At 53.1% G+C, this 19,368-nt stretch overlaps 1 protein-coding gene across 7 annotated transcripts in view; it reads right to left on the bottom strand.

Annotated features, from left to right (window-relative positions):
* Positions 1–3,073: 3,073 nt before the first annotated feature.
* The window catches only part of TRAF3 (TNF receptor associated factor 3), a 116,896-nt gene continuing 100,601 nt past the window's right edge, over positions 3,074–19,368 (bottom strand). For all 7 annotated transcript variants that reach the window (XM_081293370.1, XM_081293368.1, XM_081293366.1 and 4 more), the window contains 4 exons: positions 17,095–17,235; positions 9,867–10,041; positions 3,886–9,008; positions 3,074–3,837 (listed from right to left, as the gene is read on the bottom strand). In XM_081293370.1, coding sequence (XP_081149496.1) covers positions 8,437–9,008; positions 9,867–10,041; positions 17,095–17,235 — 888 coding nt within the window. In that variant the 3' untranslated portion in view covers positions 3,074–3,837; positions 3,886–8,436. The remainder of the gene's footprint in view (positions 3,838–3,885; positions 9,009–9,866; positions 10,042–17,094; positions 17,236–19,368) is intronic.

Below are 19,368 nucleotides of genomic sequence, written 5' to 3'. Positions count from 1 at the left end.
AAGGAAGTTGTCTTAAGAATGGGACTCCCCATCTCCCTGAGTCGGCCATGACACGAGGTCTCGGTTCCGTTTCCAACTCTGCACCAACTCCACAGCACAGGCTTCTGCCTCAACTGGCTATTCTAGGTCTGGCCCTCCCCGAGGTGTGGGCAGCCTGAGTGACAACCCTGCCACCCACACAGTGGGGTAGGGAACAGGGCAGGCTGACCTAAAAATCTGAGGAGAGCCCACCAAGGCCCGGAGGCAGAACATGAGAGGCTTGGAAAAGGTGAGGTGGCCATGGCAGGACAGAGGGAAGGGACGGTAGGAGGTGAGGCCGGGGTTGCAGAGGGCATAGGGTTGCTGGGGCTGCATTTGATACAACTCAAGGGAGCCCAGGAGGAGAGTGAGGCTTGGATAGGGCTGGACAGTCCTGGATCCAAAAGCTGCGAGGCTGTTCCATTCACTCAGCCTGTTCTGTTCCTTCACCTGCAAAATGGGCAGCAGCGCCCGCCTCACAGGGCCCAGGGCAGGGCAGGGGAGGCAGGAGCACTGGAGCCTCGACCTAGCACAGTGGGCACTGGAGAGGCAAGGCCTCCGGAGCACTAGACTGGGAGCCACTCTGAGCAAGTCTGCTCCTGAGGGGGAAGTGGTCCAAGGCAGTGGACCCCTGGTTCCCTCCCCACCTTCTCAGGGTTGGTCACCCGCCCTGTCCTTGAGTAGAAGGGGAGAAGACAGGCTTCCGGGTGGAAGGACATACTTGCTGTTCCTCCTCTGGCAGGGTCCCAGCAAGGCTGGGCCAGGACGTGGGAGCAGATGGGACAGGGGCACTTGACTAAGGGCGGAGTTTGGGGAGCCAAAGTGTGGTAGGTGGAGGCAGCTTCCCCGGCTGGGACAGCCCGGGAGACGCTGCTCTATGCAAGGCCTCCATGACGGGGCCAGCCAGAACACACAAGCCACCCTTGACCCCAGAGAGCTGGGTGGACTCAGCGCCTGGGCCTCAGCACCACAGGGAGAGGTCGGGAGGTGGGAAGACTCCCCTGGAGCCCAGAGCCATGGCCACTGCCTGGCCCCCACTCTCAGGTATCCTTCAGTGGCTGGAGTCCTCTGAACTTAACACTTCAGGTCAGTGGCCCTGGGAGGGCCTGGCCATACCACTGGCAGTCCAAGGTCACCACAGGGCGTGTCTTGCCTGGTGTGGCCTCTGCTGGCTGTGTGCCTGTCCTGCAAAAGGGCTCCCCACACAAGGCCTCCTGAGGGCCACACCAAGACCCCTGCAGATGGACTGGAGGAGCCAGAGTGCACGGCCTCCAGGGGCCAAGCCTCCCCGCTGCGCCCAGATCCCACCACCAGCTGGGCAGCCCCTGGCCTTCAGCTCCCCAGGGCCCCATAGCCTATCTCCAAGACACACCCTGGGGTAGAGGGTCACAAGGCACAAGTCCACTCAGTTGTTGCTGGGGTGAAGGGATGAGGAAGCCTGGGTGGTGTCCTTCCCCTCAGGCCTGATCAAGCAAGGTCAACCCCTGCCCCAGGGCACTGGAGGACCCTGTCTGGGTGACCTGCTCCTGCAGAGCCAGAGCAGGGCAGTGACGGGGCCCTTCCACTCAGCCCTGGTTCTTCAGGTGTTTAAAAATAAGACACAGCCGGTTGTGGTGGCACACATCTGTGATCCCAGTGGCTCAGGAGGCTGAGGCAGGAGAATTGCAAGTTCAAAGCCAACCTCAGCAAAAACGAGGCACTAAGCCACTCAGTGAGACCCCGTCTCTAAATAAAACACAAAATAGGGCTGGGGATGTGGCTCAGTGGCCGAGTGCCCCTGAGTTCAATCCCTGGTGCCCCCCCCCAAAAAAAAAATGAGACAAAGATAAACTCAAGATTTGACCATGCTAAGGTCCATTTTCAGAGAACGGAGAGCGCCCGCCCAGACTTGGCCATGGGGACCCAGTCTGTGACACTTTCTCTCATCTGCCTCCAGCAAGGTCTCACAGGGCGGGCGGGCAGAGACAGGTGGTGGGTACCGGCTGCGGGCCAGGCCCTGTGCCCCTCTCCAGGCCTCCATGTCTATTGAAAATGGATCCTTCCCAGCACCAGCACCTCTGACTGAGCATGTCTGCCTCCCAGCAGGGGCACTCTGCTGGGTCTGGCTCCCAGCTGTGCTGGGAGTGTGGGGGACACATCCACATGCGGAGGCCGGAGGCCGAGGCCCAGCCAGCACTGCAGCTCCCTGAGCGCGCGCTTCCTGCTCTGCTGCCCTGTGCCCATCCTCTAGTCCTCATCCCACTCCCGTCCCTGAGCTGAAGAAGGCAGTTGAGGGTCCCTCCCCAGGCCTGCACCATGACACCTGGCTCCCTTCCTGTCCCCCGAGGCCTGGGGGCAGGCGGTGCAGGGTGAAGGGGGGGGCTCATCTGGCCTCACCTTGCTGCTGCAGACCCCGCGGTTTGTTCAGGGCCAGATCTGACAGCTGCTCCGCAGGGTCCGCACGGGCACCCACAGCCTGGGGAGCCAGTGCAGGCTTGCAGGCTGATGGCATCTCCTCCGAATCTGGCCCTAAGCAGGGCCTGAGAGCACCTGAGACGAGCAGGGTGCTGTACTGGCTGCAGGTGGCACCAGGAGGGAGCAGGACAGTCGGGTGGGAGCTGAGGGCCCCCTGCCTTGTCAGGTGGGGCCTCAAGGGAGATGCAGGGCTTCCTGCTGCCAGGCCTGACCCAAAGGACTACCTGGGAAAAGGGGGGTGGCCAGACCGGAGGGAGCAGCAGCCTGAAGAAGTCCCAGGCCCGCCACCAGCAATGCTCTCAGGTGACCACTGTGTTTCAGAAAGGAGGCAGAGACTGTTCTCCCTCGTTACAGATAAGATGGAGATCTGTCCCAGGCCAAGGGGCCACACTAGAAGCCACAGCCTCGAGAGATGACCTGGGGCAGGCCAAGGGGCCACAGGCAGGCCCACATGACTGGCAGGACCCAGTGCAGGACGGGCAGGCAGCCTGTGCTCAGAACCACTGTGGAGGCCATGGTGCAGCCTCTGCGGAGCACAGCCCTGGCTGCAGCAGGGGCCTCGGAGGCCCACGTGTGCGAAAGATTGGCAGGAAACCAGGACTCTTAATCAGATTTATTTTCCTCTAATAAGACAGTTTAACATGTCAAAGTTTTGCATTCTACAGTCTTACAAACTTTAGTTATTAGCATCGGAAACACAAAAACATTGCAAGACCTCAAAACACAAATAAATACCAAATAAAACCACACAAAGTATACAGTAAACAAAAATATAGAACATAATAATGCTATCGGGAAACCAGACATGTTGCTAACTCCTAACAACAGGATTATTGCTGAGCAATAACTCATACCGTTTCTTAGAAGAGCAGAGGACACGGGAGTGATCACTGGTCACAATCACTTGGACTGTCAAGAGGGTCCTCACAGTGAGCGTACTACAGACGGCGAGTTTTAAAACAGGCAGATTAAAAATACGGAGTCAAATGAGAGACTGGCCTTCTTTGGTCTTTGTTTCTGGGTAAGAACTGAACACAAGAGGTGGACCACCAGGAACTGACGCATCCTACCAACAGTCCAGCTGTCTCCGTCGGCTTCCACGCTCCCTCGCCGCGGAGGTTCTCCTAGAGAGACTGCTTACGGAAATCCTTGGAAATAAGGCCGGATTTTATGTTTTTCCAATTAAGTCAATTAGTTTGCTGCTGAAGGTCATCTTACTTGTCTAAGGGGACTAAGTCATAAAACCACTCACCACTGTTGACAGGAGTGGCACAGCGCTCCTGGACTTGAACCTTTTTCACACGAGCTCACAAGACAGAAATCGACTCAGGGGAAATGAGACACAGCTCTGCTGGCCACTCGGGCCTCCTCAACCACACGACCACCAGCCACAATGTGGGGTACCACTCGGGCCTCCTCAACCACACGACCACCAGCCACAATGTGGGGTGCTGTCTTGCCCGTCTGCCCGGCAGTGGTGTCTGGGCACACCTCTGCAAGTGGAAGACACCCCTGACCTGTTTCCTGGCCTCTGGGACGGGCTGCTGGCCTGGCCTATCTGGGTCCCTGCTGGCCCGGCTCTCCACTGACTCAGTGCCTGCTGACAACCAGTACCAGCCACGCCAAACCAGGAATGCTGACCAGGTCACCCACTGACACCAATTGCACCTGAGCAGGCCCTCGTGGGCTCACGACACCAACTTCAGAGAAAACAGAGCGGATGAAATTTGCCAACAGAAGACAGGACTGTGGTCTTGGGCCAAGAGATAGACCTGGGTGACAGACCCTCCTCGTTTCACACACCCAGATGCACAGGTGCACTGAGAACTCCCGAGCACACCTTCTGAGCCTGGTCAGGGAAGATCTGGACTCAAGAGAAAAGAATGGCATTTCAGCCTCCACACAGGCCCTTTCCAACGAGCAAGTGACCCAAGCAGAGGGATGTCTGGGAGGGTGGGGACTGGGCAAGGGGCACCCAGGGGAGTCTGTGCTCCTAGATAGCATGCTGCCACCCTGCCTGGCCGGAAGCGTCTTGGCTGGGCACACTATGACGGTCCCGTGCCACTTCGCGAGGCATGGGGGAGAAAGGAGGTGTGGCCTGGCTGTGGGTCTGTGGGCCACCTTCTTTCCCCAGGGCACTGCTGTGGTGGGCCTCCAGCACCCTCTCCTTTGCTGGGTACTGTTCAGTGCTATGGGCCTGCCGGGCCTGACTGGGCAACTATTTCACAGAGGATGCCGAACAAAGGGGTGACATCAGTGACGACCCCAAGGTGGCAGCTTTTACCAGGATGCGTGGTCCAGCCCTGGGTGACTTAGGTGATCTGGGGAGGTGGCTGGCTTCCCCGTGGACTGTGCCTGAGGTCCATGTCCTCACCAAGGCTGGCCACATGTGGTCAAGGGGAAGCCAAATCAGCAGGGATCCAGATGGGCAGTGGATCTGCAGGCCCTGGTAGAGGCAGCACAGAGAGCGGGGGCCACAGCACTCCCCACCAAGGCTCCCTGGGGCAACAGGCCAAGGCAGAAACAGGGGCTGGGCAGAGCCACAGGAGGGAGGCAAGGAGACACCCCGAGCAACCGCCCCTGTTGGCTGGTGGGGGGTGTTGGGATGTAGTATAAAGAGAGTTCCATGCTGTCTGCTCGGGGGCTCCAGGAGGGACAGGGATCAGAACTCAGATGGGGTCCCCTCTACAGCCCTCTGCCCACCTCTGCTTCTGCATTGGGAGCACATCCAGGTCCTAACCCAGGGCTCCTGGGACGTGTGTGGGGGCAGGATAGGGAGCTGCCTTCTTGCGGGACCCACTACCCTCCCTAGGAGCCCGGACACTGGAAAGCCTGGCTCTCTGGGACCAGTCCAGCCCACACAGGGCTGGCTCTGTCAGTCCTAACCCCCACACCCCGGCTCCCTGACCCACCCACCTTGCTGCCAAGGCCTCCACTAGCCAGCCTCAGCCTGGCCCTGCGCCGTCTCGGGCATTCTGACGCTCTGGCTGCTCACGTTCCCGACTACCAGGGGGCCCAGGCCCAGGGGCCAGATGCCCAGGCCCATGCGTGTCTAACTAGCTCGGCCCCAGCAGCCCCTGTGGCAGGAGTGGTGGGAGCAACATGCTGAACCATGGGGACCAGAAACAGGAAGGCGCACCCATGTCCCTCACAGAGGTGACAGCAGAAAAGACTCAGAGTGCTGCTTCAGAGGGCTGGACGGCTCTGTCCTGTGGGGAGTTTTGTTACTTTTGGTAAATGGGAAGAGCACACCCAGACACACACAGTGTATGGACCACCCTTTGCTTCTTGTGGCTGGGCCCTGTGAAGCAGAGAGAGCAGGCCAGGGCCCGATGGACAGCCAGGTCTCAGGCACAGGGACCACGGCCTGAGGATGGCCCGAGCGGCAGCACCGACTGGGGCACCAAGGAGTGCGACAGAGCAGCGCCCGGGGACAGCATGACAGCGGGTCCAGTGCCCAAAGGCATGGGCTCCCCACACTTCCACCCTGCATCACCAAACCACAAGCAGGAGACCAACCTGCCTCGACCTCACCCTAAAGGACCCTGCAGTCACTCCAGTCACATTCTGTAGGCGCCTGGGGGAAGAGGGAAGGACCGGGGACACATCCCACCAATAAGCTCCCAAGAGTCCCTGCAGGGTCTCACCCAATCTAAGAAGGGGAAGAGGCTTCTCACATGGCCACGCGGCTCACCCTGATCTGCGGTGGTGCGCATGCTTCCCGGGAACGGGAAGGAAGCCACAGGGACGTCCCTGCACTGCCACCCGGCTGTGGGAAAGCCACTGAGGGCTGGTGGGGCCTGCCAGGTGCTCCTCTCCCCTCCACACCCAGTGGACAGGCCTAGACGAGGTCAGGAACACCTTCGAGGGAATAGCGGGCTCCACAGTTCCTGCAAGAAATCCTTCTGCTGAGCAGGGATGGTGGCTCCTCCCTGGGGCACAACCAAGGACACTGATCTACCCAGAGCCTCCCAGGAGTGGAGCAAGGAGTGGCAGATGGAGGAACCAGTGTCTTAGCCGTGGAAGGGCATGGCAGGCGCTTGGAACCAAGCAGGTGGCTTATGGGAGCACAGGGACGGGTGTGCGGGAGGGCACTTCCAGCAGGCACTGGGGCAAAGGCACACCCAGGACAGATGGCAGCACCAGAGACGAGGTGGGCGCCAGGCACCAACCAGCCGTCCCTGCACGACCGTGGGGAGAGCCCAGAGGCAGGCAGTCTAAGTGCGCGGCCCAGCTGGCCAATTGTGGGCGCGTCTTTTGGGCGAGTGGCACAGATGTGGTGGCCCGCACACATTGGTTCTGCCTAAGAAGCACCCGTCACGTGTAGCACCCATCAGTGTAAGAGCACCGTGAAGCGTGGTGCATAGCAAAGGGGCACGGGGCGGGGCTCCAGGCTCCAATCACAGTTGGTAAACAGTGAGCTGGGAGTGCTGCTCAGGCGGGGCAGGCTGGGGAAGCAGCCCGGGCGACCTTCCCATCAGGGTGTTGGCTTGGCGCCGCTGGCAGTCGGCCTGGGCAGACCCCAGAGCAGCGGTCTCTGGAAAGCTCAGAGGGCTCTGCTCTGAGCTGTGTGGGCCCCAGGCCCACACAGGGGGGTGTACAGGGAGAGGCGCAGCTTCTGCTCCAGCCTGCCTGCTCAGGGAGGGCAGGGCAGGCTGCGGCCTGGAGTCTGGAATCTGGGACAGCTAAGCAGTGGAAGTTCCGGAAGCCACTGATGAGCCTGGCTTCCCTGGCAAGCACAGGGGGTTGAGAGCCTGTAGACAGAGACCTAGCGGTGGAGAGATACGTCTGGTCAGACCATCACGTTCTAGAACCATGCCGGACACAACCCAGGGTGGAGAAGCAGCACGTCACATCTAAGGCACATGTACCGTATGCCACCATCTCTGAGCAAAGGCGTTGCTTTCGGAGATCACTCACCGAGCGCAGCAGTGTGACAAGACGAAGGACACCTGCAAGGGCCTCCTGCAGCACAGCCACCTGCCCACCCCCGACGCGACGCTGGAGACAAGGCGGCGCTGTCAGCAATGGAGAGCTTGTCTGAACCGGGGCAGAATCTCAAAAGCCTACAGGATTTTGTTTAGAACTCCAAAGTTCAACTAATGCCCTATTTTAGGGTGAAAACAATTATAAATCTGAAAATGATGCACAGCATCCATGAGCAATGTTCCTTTCATAGTAATTTTGAAGTAGTGTCATTAACTACGACAGATATTGAAGGTTTACATTTCTAACGAGAAATAGCAACAGATTGAATGTTCTCTTTCCTATCACAAGTGATAACCAGTGTTAGTTTACATTTTCTTCCAAGAAATATCAGTCTATCCACGTTTTAAAATAAAAGGTTTGCAGTAACAATTATTTGTAGAACTTTAAATTAAAAAATGATTTCGGAATTTAGAGACTTTAAAAAAAAGACCTAGCACTTCAGGGTCTTCTGACAAACAAATTATTAGAACAGAGACCAGATGAGGCCTTAAAAATAGACAATATACTATATTTGAAACAAGATTGCACTCTTGACTTTTAGGGTGAATATATCAGAACTGCATTATTATTTCATAAATTTTCCTTTTGCTGTTCATGCCGACAGGTCCAGCTGTCCCCACGTGCGTTTCCTCTTTTGGGTGTTCAAGTTTACGGAAGAAAAATGTTTCTTTTGTTAGCATATGTTTTCCACCTTACTTAACTAGATCTTTAAAAATGAAAATGAAACCCTCCTCTGACAGCAATATTTATCTCATTGAAGGATAAATAACTCTTCAGAGTGGAGTGTGGCTAGTCTGTTAGAAAACGCTGGAGTGTGTTCACGTGTGGTTCCTCCCGCCAGCCGTGCGTCCGCCTCCTGCTGCTTCCTGCGTCCCACCAGGTCCTTTTCTGAGTGCGAGGACCTCAGTGAGGACAGACTGGTTCAAAGCCCCCAGAGGAGTTACCTTCTGCTAAATCCACCTCCCCAGGTACTCATCAGGGATCAGGCAGATCCGAAGTATCCACTATGACTTTAATAAAAATCGTATCATCTTTAATATACGTCCCATTTTCTAGAACAGTTTGGGCCACGAAGACAGGGCAGCCAGAGGCAATATTCATCTCTCCGGTGGGCTTCTTGAAGCTGCTGCTGTTGGGGTCGGGCTTGAACGCATCTCCTAGATGGCGCCGAGAGGACCCCTGATCCATCAACATGAGCGTCACTTTCTGCTTAAATGGCCACGGCAGCAAAGCATCGTACTCTCCACGCATAATGACAAAAAACAGCGACAAGTGCGTCCCCTTCCCCATCCCATCTCCGTTCAGGTAGACCCTGGCACACATCTTATAGCCAAAATAGCCCGTGTAGAAGGGCTGGCTGTAGAGAGACAGGGTCTTCCCCATGACAGCCTCCTGCTTCCGGCGCTTGTAGTCCCGGATCTTCCAGATGAGCACGCCATTGTAGCTGGCGGTCTCCAGGACCTGGAACCGCAGGTCCATGTCAGCCAGGCGGATGTCATGCACGCTCAGCATCTGGTCGTGCCGGCTCAGCTGGGACTCCAGCAAGCCTGCTCGGGCCACGTGGGGATGAGACAGAGTATCAGGGGTCAGAGGCGACATCTAACCAACAACGGCTACATAAAAAAGGGGCACACACAGGGGCTGTCCCAGGACGTCTGGAAGGGCTCCACCCACCCCCAGTCGTCCCAGCAGATGAACTATCAGGCGGAAGTGGGAGTGAAGATGGGAGCCTAGGAAGGTGGCAGCCCCCAGGAGATGACCTAGGGCCTGCATGTCACAGGCACCTCGCTGCAGGTCAATGGTGAAGCCATCTTACTCGGACACTGCCTCCTTGCAGAAAGGCGCCCATGAAGGCAGGTGATGGCCACCTACCTGCCCACTAGCCAGAGGCCAACAGGGTCTGCACTCTTTCTGGATCTGAGATGCTCCCTCCACTCCAATCCTACTTGCACCATGATAACCCCATTCCTTCCCACCATTAATCTTCATGCAAACAGTCACAGTCCTCATTCAGGCCCAAGGCCACAGGCCACACATTTACTCAAGAGTGTCAGAAATGTTCGGGCTGGGTGTGCTGAGCCTCCTGTGTGTGGCTTCCGCTCCTGTCCCAGGCTTTCAGGAATGCAAGGTAGGCACACAAATGGCCTGGAGCACCCTGCCCAGCAGGCCTGGGCCTCCCTGTGGTGCCAGCCTCTCAGGGAGAGCTCTGCACTCTGTCACACTGGGCCTGGCACAGAGGGACAGGTCTAAGTGGGAAGTACCTGTCGCTACTAGAAAAATCTCCACAGGAAACTTCTCTTGCCTCCACACATGCATCCTCTGTAACCCGAGGAGCTGGAAGCAGCAGGTGCCAGCCAGGCCCAGCCCTCACCCCAAGCAGCTCAGGCCCTGGCCCAGCCCCTCACCTGTGTTCCGAGCTGCCTGCCCCGCACTCTTGTCCACACTCTCCAGCTCGGTCACACGGTTCTGAAGGGACTCCACGCTGCTCTTCATGCTGTCGGCCTCCTCCCAGTTCTGTCGGAAGGGACGGATCTCCTTGTCCAGCTCCTTCAGTTTCTCCGCCTGGCTGTCTATCACTCGCTTCCAGACCAAGGATAGGAAAAGGCAAACAACAGTCACAACTCACAGGACGCGCCTTGTGACAGCAGACGCGCACAGTGTCCTCGGCGTGCAGCACGCACCACCAGGGGAAGTCAGGAAGAGCAGTGAGGGCAGGTGGTCAGTGAATGGGGATTCTTCCCAGAGGCTGTGTACTCTGGCCTGCCTTGCCCACAGTGGCCACTGTCCCCTCCAGGCCAGGCCTCAGTGGCCCCCCAGCTCTGTGCTGAGACCCCTGGATATGAGCCTGCCTGTATTCTCACCCGCTTCCCACTGGCTTCCCACAGGCCAGCAGCACCTCCATGCGCTGGCCAGGCCGCCAGGGTCACTCACCTGCACCCACACGTAGCCAGGGTCTCATGTGCCTAGAGGCCCTGCTCCCAAGAGGCCTCAGGTTTGGGAGAGTGGAGTCATGCCTGTGTGGCCCCATCTTTCTTTTGTGTGTCTATTCTGCTACCTGGTCCAGGACACAAGTGCCACCCTGTTTCTGTGGCTACAGATGCAGCTTCAGAACTGCATGTGGGTCCTGGGAGGGAGGACCACTCAGGACCCCTAGGACCTCCCCCAGAGAGCTAGCCGCTCTGCTCAGGGCTGGCAACAGAACAGGCCAGCAGTGGGCCTCAGGTCCAGGGCGAAGCCAAGGGGGCAGCGCCTATGAGAGGTGTCCTCCTCCACCTGCTTCACACTGGGGACGGGGCGGGGCGGGGCGCAGAGCCTGCCTACAGACACCAGCTGCCTGGGCCTGAGCTCATGCTGTCTTAAGTACCTCAGAAAACCCTGCTTCAGAAGCAGACGGCTCTACAGTGGTCATGGGAGGGATAGGAATCCTGGTCCAGCTGTGGTGGCCCAGGGTTTTAAAGGAGTGTTTACTTGTTAATTGGAGCCAGAGACTGAAAGGTTGCACTTTTGAAAAGCACTTGCATTTTGAAGCCAGCTCAGGGAGGCTGGGCCCTGGCCCACAACTTCACTTCTCCTTTTGGAAGTCTATTTCTGAAACTCCAGGTTTCAGCACCTTTGACAGCCATGTCACCAGCCTTTAAGGAACAAGTGTGGCAGGTCTGGGGTACCTTTCTGGGGTGCTGTTCTTCCTGCTCCTTCCAAGAAACCTGGTATTAGCTGACATTTATAATAGTGAGAATGGTGTCTCTAAAAAACACCCCTTGTTAGGTCGATGTCACTTTAAACAAGTACCTATGGCCAAAGTAACAGTTAATTAGTTCAGGAGGTCTGTTTTTCTGGGACCAATCTATTGACATTAATGAATGGCCACACACTTGGGATGAATGGTTCTCACACTTGGGATGGATGAGAGCTCTTGTGCGTTCTTCCTACTGCTAATAAACTAAGCTCGTGTGGATACTGATGAGACACAGACCTAACACAGCCTGAGTGACACTGTTTTGTAACTTAGTGCACTCAGGAGGGAACCCTGAGTTGCAGGATGGCCTGGGACAAGCCACTTGTCACTTTAAGCCTCATGCTTCTAAGCTGCTTCAACCTCAAACTGGTGCCCTTCAGGGGGTAGTGGCAGGAGGGTCCCTGATACTGTCCGATGCCAGGCCTGATCTCGAGAAGGGGACTCTGGGGTTTGACTGTGGGACATCCTGTCAGCAGTGAGGCTCCCCACACAGCAGGGGACACTGATCCAGAGCGTGGGGCACCCATGTTGGGGCAGGAGAAGGGCACCCATGCTGTGCACACACATGGTCCACACGAGCAAGGCTCAACTAAGTAACCTAGGCATTTCCACATCCAAAGGGAAAATGTTCTGTTTTTAAGTCAGAACTTTCATTTTTTAATTGGCACAGTCTCAAAGCAGAACACAGATCTGAATCAAGTTTTCTCTATAGAACACAGCAAAGCAAAGAGACTTCGCTCTTTAAGCGCCATGGTCCACAATCAGCTACTGCAGTGTTTTTATAAATATAAATCTTAAATGCATATGTGAAATTTCATTGGAGGAAGAGTACAGAGCCGGCACAGTGGCACACGCCTATAATCCCAGCGGCTCATGAGGCTGAGGCAGGAGGATCACAAGTTCAAAGCCAGTTTCAGCAATAGCAAGGTGCTAAGCAACTCAGTGAGACCCTGTCTCTAAATAAAACACAAAATAGGGCTGGGGATGTGGTTCAGGTCAGTGCCCCTGAGTTCAATCCCTGGTGCCCTGCCCACCAACAAAAAAAAAGAACAAGAGTGCAGAAGCTGAGATAAGTAGTGTGGCTGCACAATCCATGGACAAGCTTTCAAAGACTTGCTGACCAGCTCCATGCACACACATTTTGGGGCTGCAGCCACTGTTCCTGGCTGTCCTTCTTATTCTAGGTCACTGGGACCTGAGAACATGACCCTGCACAGAGACACAGCATGGTGATGCCCAAGTGCTCAACTGAGCTGTGGACTGGGCATGGTCAGTGCTGGCTTGGGCCCTGCTGATCCACTGGCTTCAAGAACCACAAGTTGAGTGCCACTGGCAGCCAGAGGGCATGGTCAGGCTCACATGTCCATAGTCATCTCTTCTGAAGACAGGGTTGCTCACTATGTTGCTCAGGTTGGCTTCGAACTCCTGGGATGAAGCAATCCATCTGTCTCAGCCTCCCAAGTAGATGGGATTTAAGAAAAATAGGCTCTAGGGCTGGGGCTATAGCTCAGGGGCAGAGCTCTTACCTAGCATGTGTGAGGCACTGGGTTCGATCCTTAGCACCACATAAAAATACATAAAATAGGATTGGGGATATAGCTCAGTTGGTAGACTGCTTGCCTTGCATGCACAAAGCCCTGGGTTCAATCTCCAGCAACCCCCCTAAATAAATAAATAAATAAATAACATGCTGTCCCTATAACTACAAAAAAAATGTTTAAAAAGAAAAATGGCTCTTTACATTCCTGTTAAGAAACACCTTCTTGGTATACCCAAAGGACCAAAAAACAGCATACTATAGGGACACAGCCACATCAATGTTTATAGCAGTACAATTCACAATAGCTAAACCATGGAGCCAACCTAGATGTCCTTCAGTGGATGAATGGATAAAAAAAAATGTGGCATTTATACACAATGGAATATTACTGAGCAATAAAAAAGAACAAAATCATGGCATTTGTAGGTAAGTGGATGGCATTAGAGAAGATTATGCTAAGTGAAGTTAGCCAATCTCAAAAAAACAAATGCCGAAAGTTTTCTCTGATATAAGGGGGGTGACTCAAAGTGGGGTAGGGAGGGAGAGCATGGGAAAAAGATTATTTCTAGATAGGGAAGGGGGTGAGAGGGAAAAGGGAAATAGCAAGGATGGGGGAATCTGATGGTCATCATTATACAAAATACATGTACTAAGATGTGAATTTGGTGTCAACATACCTTATATACAAACAGAGACATGAAAAACTGTGCTATATGAGTGTATTAAGAATTTTAAGGGGCTGGGGATATGGCTCAAGCGGTAGCGCGCTCGCCTGGCATGCGTGCGGCCCAGGTTCGATCCTCAGCACCACATACCAACAAAGATGTTGTGTCCACCGAGAACTAAAAAATAAATATTAAAAAATTCTCTCTCTCTCTCTCCTCTCTCACTCTCTCTTAGAAAAAAAAAAAAAGAGCTAGTGTGTGACTGTGGAGACAGATAATTTCAGTTCTTCTACTTTCTGACTGTGTGACCTTGGTAAAGTCTCCTAACATCTTATGATGTAATTACTTCACCCATAAATAAAAGAATAACAGTACAAAAAAAAAAAAAAACACTTTTGTGTGTTAAATGTGTACTCTTTCTATGCATAGAATCTTTCATTTGAAAAATGTTACTTTCATTTGACCAACATTGAAGAAAATCCATACTCATATAATTTTTTATATGCAATAAATCATGTTTCTATCTAATAAGTCTATGAGATTAAGAAGACAATTTTCCAATAAAGTAATAACCAAAAATAAACAAACAAAGAAATAAAAGAAACACCTTCTTGGCACCAGGCATAGTGGTTGGTGCACACCTGTAATCCCAGCAGGTCAGGAGGCTGAGGCAGGAAGATTCAAGTTCAAAGCCAGCCTCAGCAAGTTAGCGAGACCTTGCCTTAAAAAAAGAAAAAGGGTGGGGGGGCGGCTGGGGACTTAGTGGTAGAGCACACCTTGGTTCAATACCTAGTACCAATAAAACAAAACCAAACCTGTCATACCTTCCTGGACCAGCAAAAGCACACACACTCTTCACTTCCACTCTGTAACACCTCAGCCTGCGTCCCTGTCCCCACAGTCTAGAAACGAGGCCCTGGACTCCATCTGCACACCTACCGTCTTTGGATAATCAGACAAGAAAAGTGATGATACAGAGTGAGGGGGACTGCGGTCACCAAGGGGGTCCATGTGCAGGGCTGAGGAACCCTGAGGAAGGCAGGGGAGAGGTGGAATTGACACTGGCATGGGAGGTGTTGGAGGAAGTGCTGGAGTAGACCAGGGAAGGCAGGTGGGCAGAGTGGCTCCCCCAGGTGGGTGTGGAGCCTCTCAAGGTGCGACCATTAGGCCACTTGCACTAACAAGCATGGGACAAAGTTGGAGGTGGTCAGTCACGTGAGTGCAGGGCCCAGCAAAGAGCTTAAGGTAACTGTGCTGGGGCAGCCAGAGGGTGGGGGGTCTGGAGATGCGGGCGACTCAGCTGTGTCCATGCCCCTGGGCACTTGGGGTCATGTGTGTCTTGGAGGCAGGAAGAGGCCAGAGCAGCCCTCCCATCACAAGACGGAGCTGCCAGACCCACAGGGATTCTACAGGCAGGACTTCACCTGGCACAGCGCTGGTGGCTGCTGACCTGGGTGATGCTAGCTAATGGCAGTCACCTCTGGGAACCTGTGCCTTCTTGCCCCTTGTTCCTGTGTCTGAGGGAATTGTGGTGCTGGGTCCAACCAGAGTCCTGTCTTCAAATATGATCTTGCCTCCCTGTGCTTCTCTCTCCACGGAGAAGAGAGCTGGCCCACTCACTAAAGGTCCAGACAACGCAGACAGCTGCTGTCCCTCCATCTTTACTTCTGGGTGCCACCCACCCCCATCTTTTTGACCTACAACCTGTTGATTTATTCAATTACAAAAATTTTAAAATAGAGTGGTAAGACAGCATTAAAAGTACAGTAAGTAAAAACCTCTCCAGTTGGAAGAGGCAGACCTGAACAAAGAGGCCTGAGGCCGCGGGCAGGGCAGACTTGCTGCAGGTGGTGAAGTCCTGCGTGACTTCTCTCTCTGCCTGGACACTGCCTCGTGTGACTCTCCAGCGTAACATCCCAGACCAAGTACAACAACTGCACTGCCAACAGCTGGGCCTGCTCCCCAGGCAGTGCAGGTGAGGGTGGCCAAGTCCCTGTGGCTGTGGCTCCACCAGCCACTTGGGCAGTCCTGCCAACAGCCCACATTAGTGGGCGCTTGGCAAAGTGCAGGCCCACCCAGGCTTTTGCCAGTCTGGTCAGACGCTGTCCTGTTCTGCTCAACTCAGCACTCACACCTGGCACCTCTGTGAAGGCCACCTAGTATTCCATTGTGCCTTGACCTTGTCTCCCCGGGCAACCGCAAAGTTCAATACAATTATTTATTTTTTTTTTAAGATTTTTTTTTTTAAAGAGAGAGTGAGAGAGGAGAGAGAGTGAGAGAGAGAATTTTTTTTTTATATTTATTTTTTAGTTCTCGGCGGACACAACATCTTTGTTGGTATGTGGTGCTGAGGATCGAACCCGGGCCGCACGCATGCCAGACGAGTGCGCTACCGCTTGAGCCATATCCCCAGCCCTCAATACAATTATAATAAATTTAATAAATCCCCAAATCATTCATGGGACTATGATTAATCTCCAGCGTCAAATGGGAGGATAGTCATTCCCAGCAATGCCATGACTTGGTATTCTTAGAAATATTTCCTTTTCCTTGGAATTTAAGGAAATACATTTTCCTACAAGCACTAAAACTACTCCAGCAACAGGAGCCATTCCCCTGGGCCTGTGTGATACCACGAGTCTTACTACAGCACATGGATGCTATAAGTGGTGTGCAGAGGGGCTGGGGATGTGGCTCAAGCGGTAGCGCGCTCGCCTGGCACGCGTGCGGCCCGGGTTCGATCCTCAGCACTACATACCAACAAAGATGTTATGTCCTCTGAGAACTAAAAAAAAATAAATATTAAAAATTCTCTCTTTAAAAAAAAAAAAATAAGTGGTGTGCAGAGCTAAGTGCAGGGGCTCAGCCTGGGATCCCAGTGGCTCAGGAGGCTGAGGTAGGAAGATCCCAAGTTTGAGTCCAGCTTGGCAACTTAGAGAGGGCCTAAGCAACTTAGATTCTGTCTCAAAATAAAAACCTCAAAAGGCTGTGGATATGGGGTCAGTGGTAGAGCATTCCTGGATTCAATCTCCAGTCCAATTAAAAAAAAAAAAAAAAAGTCACGCACAGAGAGTATCTAAAGGGCGCTCTGTTTACGAGTGAGTACTAGCATTTTCATCAGGCTCATTTATACAGTCACTTGGTTCAGAGCGCAAAGGGTTATCTGTTGTTTTGGGGGTACCTCAGGATTACTGTGATGAAATAAAGTCAGATAAGTATATGTTGCTAGAAAACTTGGAACAAAGATGTTTGGCTTGTTTCACTCTAGGAAGTGAAAATGCATGCAGGACTCATAAATGATATGAAATCTTAATAGTAATAACAATGGCTAACTTTTTAAATGTGTAGTGTTAGGATCAAATCCAAGGCCTTGCCCAGGGTGTGTGGGCACTCTACCCCTGAGCTACACCCAAGCCAAAACATTTAGAACACAGGTGTTAAGTCTTGCTTTAACCGGAGTGGATTAAAGGCACAGAAGAGAAGCATCAGGCCAGCTCCCAGGGCTGGACCCCACGCTGATGCAGGAGCCCTCCCTGAGTCTTTACCTGAGCAAGAGAAACTTGGCATTTTCTGTTTTGTCTCATTTCACTTAAGCAGAGGCTTAAGGCTGGGATCTCAGCCCACACTGAGAAACCCAAAGAAAAACACAGATTGCTCCCCTGCCCTCTTGTCTGGTCAATCTAGTCACTTACCTGTAAATGAAGTATTTTGGATTCATTATTCCGAAGCATTTCCTTTTGTCTCTCAATTTCAATTTCAAAGCTACATATCTGATTGTGCAAACTTTGTATGCTCTTGTTTTTTTCTACGCTTTCATTCTGCAGCAAGGAAACCTGAAAAAGAATTTCTTCAATTAATGTAACAAAAAGTGGTTTGGACACTAATTAACAACAGTGATAATGAAGGTAATTAACTTTTCACAGTACAGGCCTTCTACTGGTGCACTGAAAGGAGTTCCAGGAGAACAAATCCCTCCACACAAAAGACGTGAGTGCAGGGAGCTGTGTGGGGACCCTCCCCCAGCAGTAAGGGTGGGGCGCAGTGTGGCAGAGTGCTGGATCCAGAGTTAATAGGGTGGCTTTTGAGGATCTGCCGGAAACCACTAGCCTTTCACCAGAGCAGCTTTTAAAATTGGACCAGGAAACACAGTAAGAAACAGTCTTACATTTTGCCCATTTGCACCAATACTGTGTGCACACCTGAAAAATGGGTTTCACAAAACCAGCCTTGCCTGAACAATCTATAATGCAGGGCTGGGGCTATAGCCCAGCGGTAGAGTGCTCCCCTAGCACGTGTGAGGCTCTGAGTCTGAATCACAGCACCACATAAAAAAATAAAGGTATTGATAACTACAACTAAAAAATAAATACTAAAATAAATAAGTAAAACAAAGGTATTGTGTCCAACTATAATTAAAAAAAAAAAAAAGATCTATAATGCACCTTGGCATTTTCTGTTTTGTCTCACTTCACTTCAGGCTGCCGCCAAGGGCATCATGCTGAGTGAGACCCACTGCCATGTGGAGCCTGGAAGACTGAAAGGGCAGGAGGTGCTGGTCACAGGCTCAGTTCCAGTAGGAAGAGCACCTGAGATGCTGACCGTGGGACCAGGACACCCACACTCCAGGACAGCTAGCAGAGCAGACTCCACGTTCATTCCACAAGAATCCAGGGACGTGACAGACGTGCTGACTGGCTGGTGTGGCCGTCCCTAGGTACACACTGCACCCCACAGCAGTACCTTAGAGGTACCCATGGGCCACTCCTGCACTCTGGACGCCCCAACGTGATGACAATGAAAAGCCACACAGGGCGACAGCTCACCACAGACCAACTCACTAACCCAACAGAGAGCAGGCACAGAACCATCAGTCACCCACCACAGTCACAGGAGGGGCAGCATCTCCAAGTCTACCTGTGACCTCTTCAAAATCTCCCTAAAGAACAATTAGAACTGCCCAAAGGCGAAGTTTATACCTGGTCTCAATAGGCCCTGAGATGAGGGGTCTATGAGGACAGCTCCCACAGGTTTCTCCACAAAGGGTACCCAGGCCCCCAGGAAAAAGCTCCTGGTCACGGCCTGTCACAAGGCACCTCCAGCCAGCCCAGCAGGGTGCTGTCACCCAGCAGCCCTTGGGCCCCAGGAGGGGTCTGAATCCCACAACTCATGCATGACTGAACTGCAGTGAAGAGCTCCCTGAAGCCCCCCAGGCCTGGCCCGAGCTCAGCTTAGGACAAATGGGGTACGACAAGAACTGACTCCTGATGCTGTCCACTTAAAGAGTAGCAGGCCTACAAAACTGAGGGTCCTTTAAGGAAAGAAGCACCTTTGGAGATAACCACAGCCTATTTAATGTTAAAGCAAACTTGCATTTACTCAGGCGTACAAGACTTGCAATGTCCATAAGCAAAACATGACTTCACTTCCCTAGGATCTTACTCAGCAAGAATTAACTTTCCTTCCTAAACACACAGGATCTCAGACGTCATAGACACCTGCAGTGATCAGGGTGCGAACTGCAGATGGGGGCACTCGTGGGGCCACAGAGCAGGCTGGCCTCTTCTGAAGTTATGACGCACTCTTTCCCATCTGGTGGAGACAAACTGAATTCCAGACTGTTTATTCTCACCAAAGAGACATTATGTATGCCAACTTTTGACAAAAATTTCAGTGGTATCTCCAAAAATAATGACTTTTGTTTTTTCCTGCAAAAAGTCAAGTACTTGAATAGGAGTTGAAGTAACTTACAGTGGTGAACACATGTCATGCTACACTAAGCTCTCGATTTCTCCCATGTAGGGACTTCCCTCATGTGCCTGCAGATCACTGTTTCTGCCCATCTCTGAGGCAGCTGTCGTCTGCAGGAGGTGAGGGGCCGGTGTTTCCAGGAAGCACCATGGGTACACCAGTCAGTGAGAATCACGTGCCCTCCCCTGAATTGAGCTGCAGTGGGGTGCTCTCCACTT

Source organism: Spermophilus citellus, assembly GCF_964194105.1.
Source record: "Spermophilus citellus genome assembly, chromosome: 4".
Lineage (NCBI taxonomy): Eukaryota > Metazoa > Chordata > Mammalia > Rodentia > Sciuridae > Spermophilus > Spermophilus citellus.
Note: the sequence above shows the minus strand (reverse complement) of the source record. Positions and strands in the feature narration are given on the sequence as shown.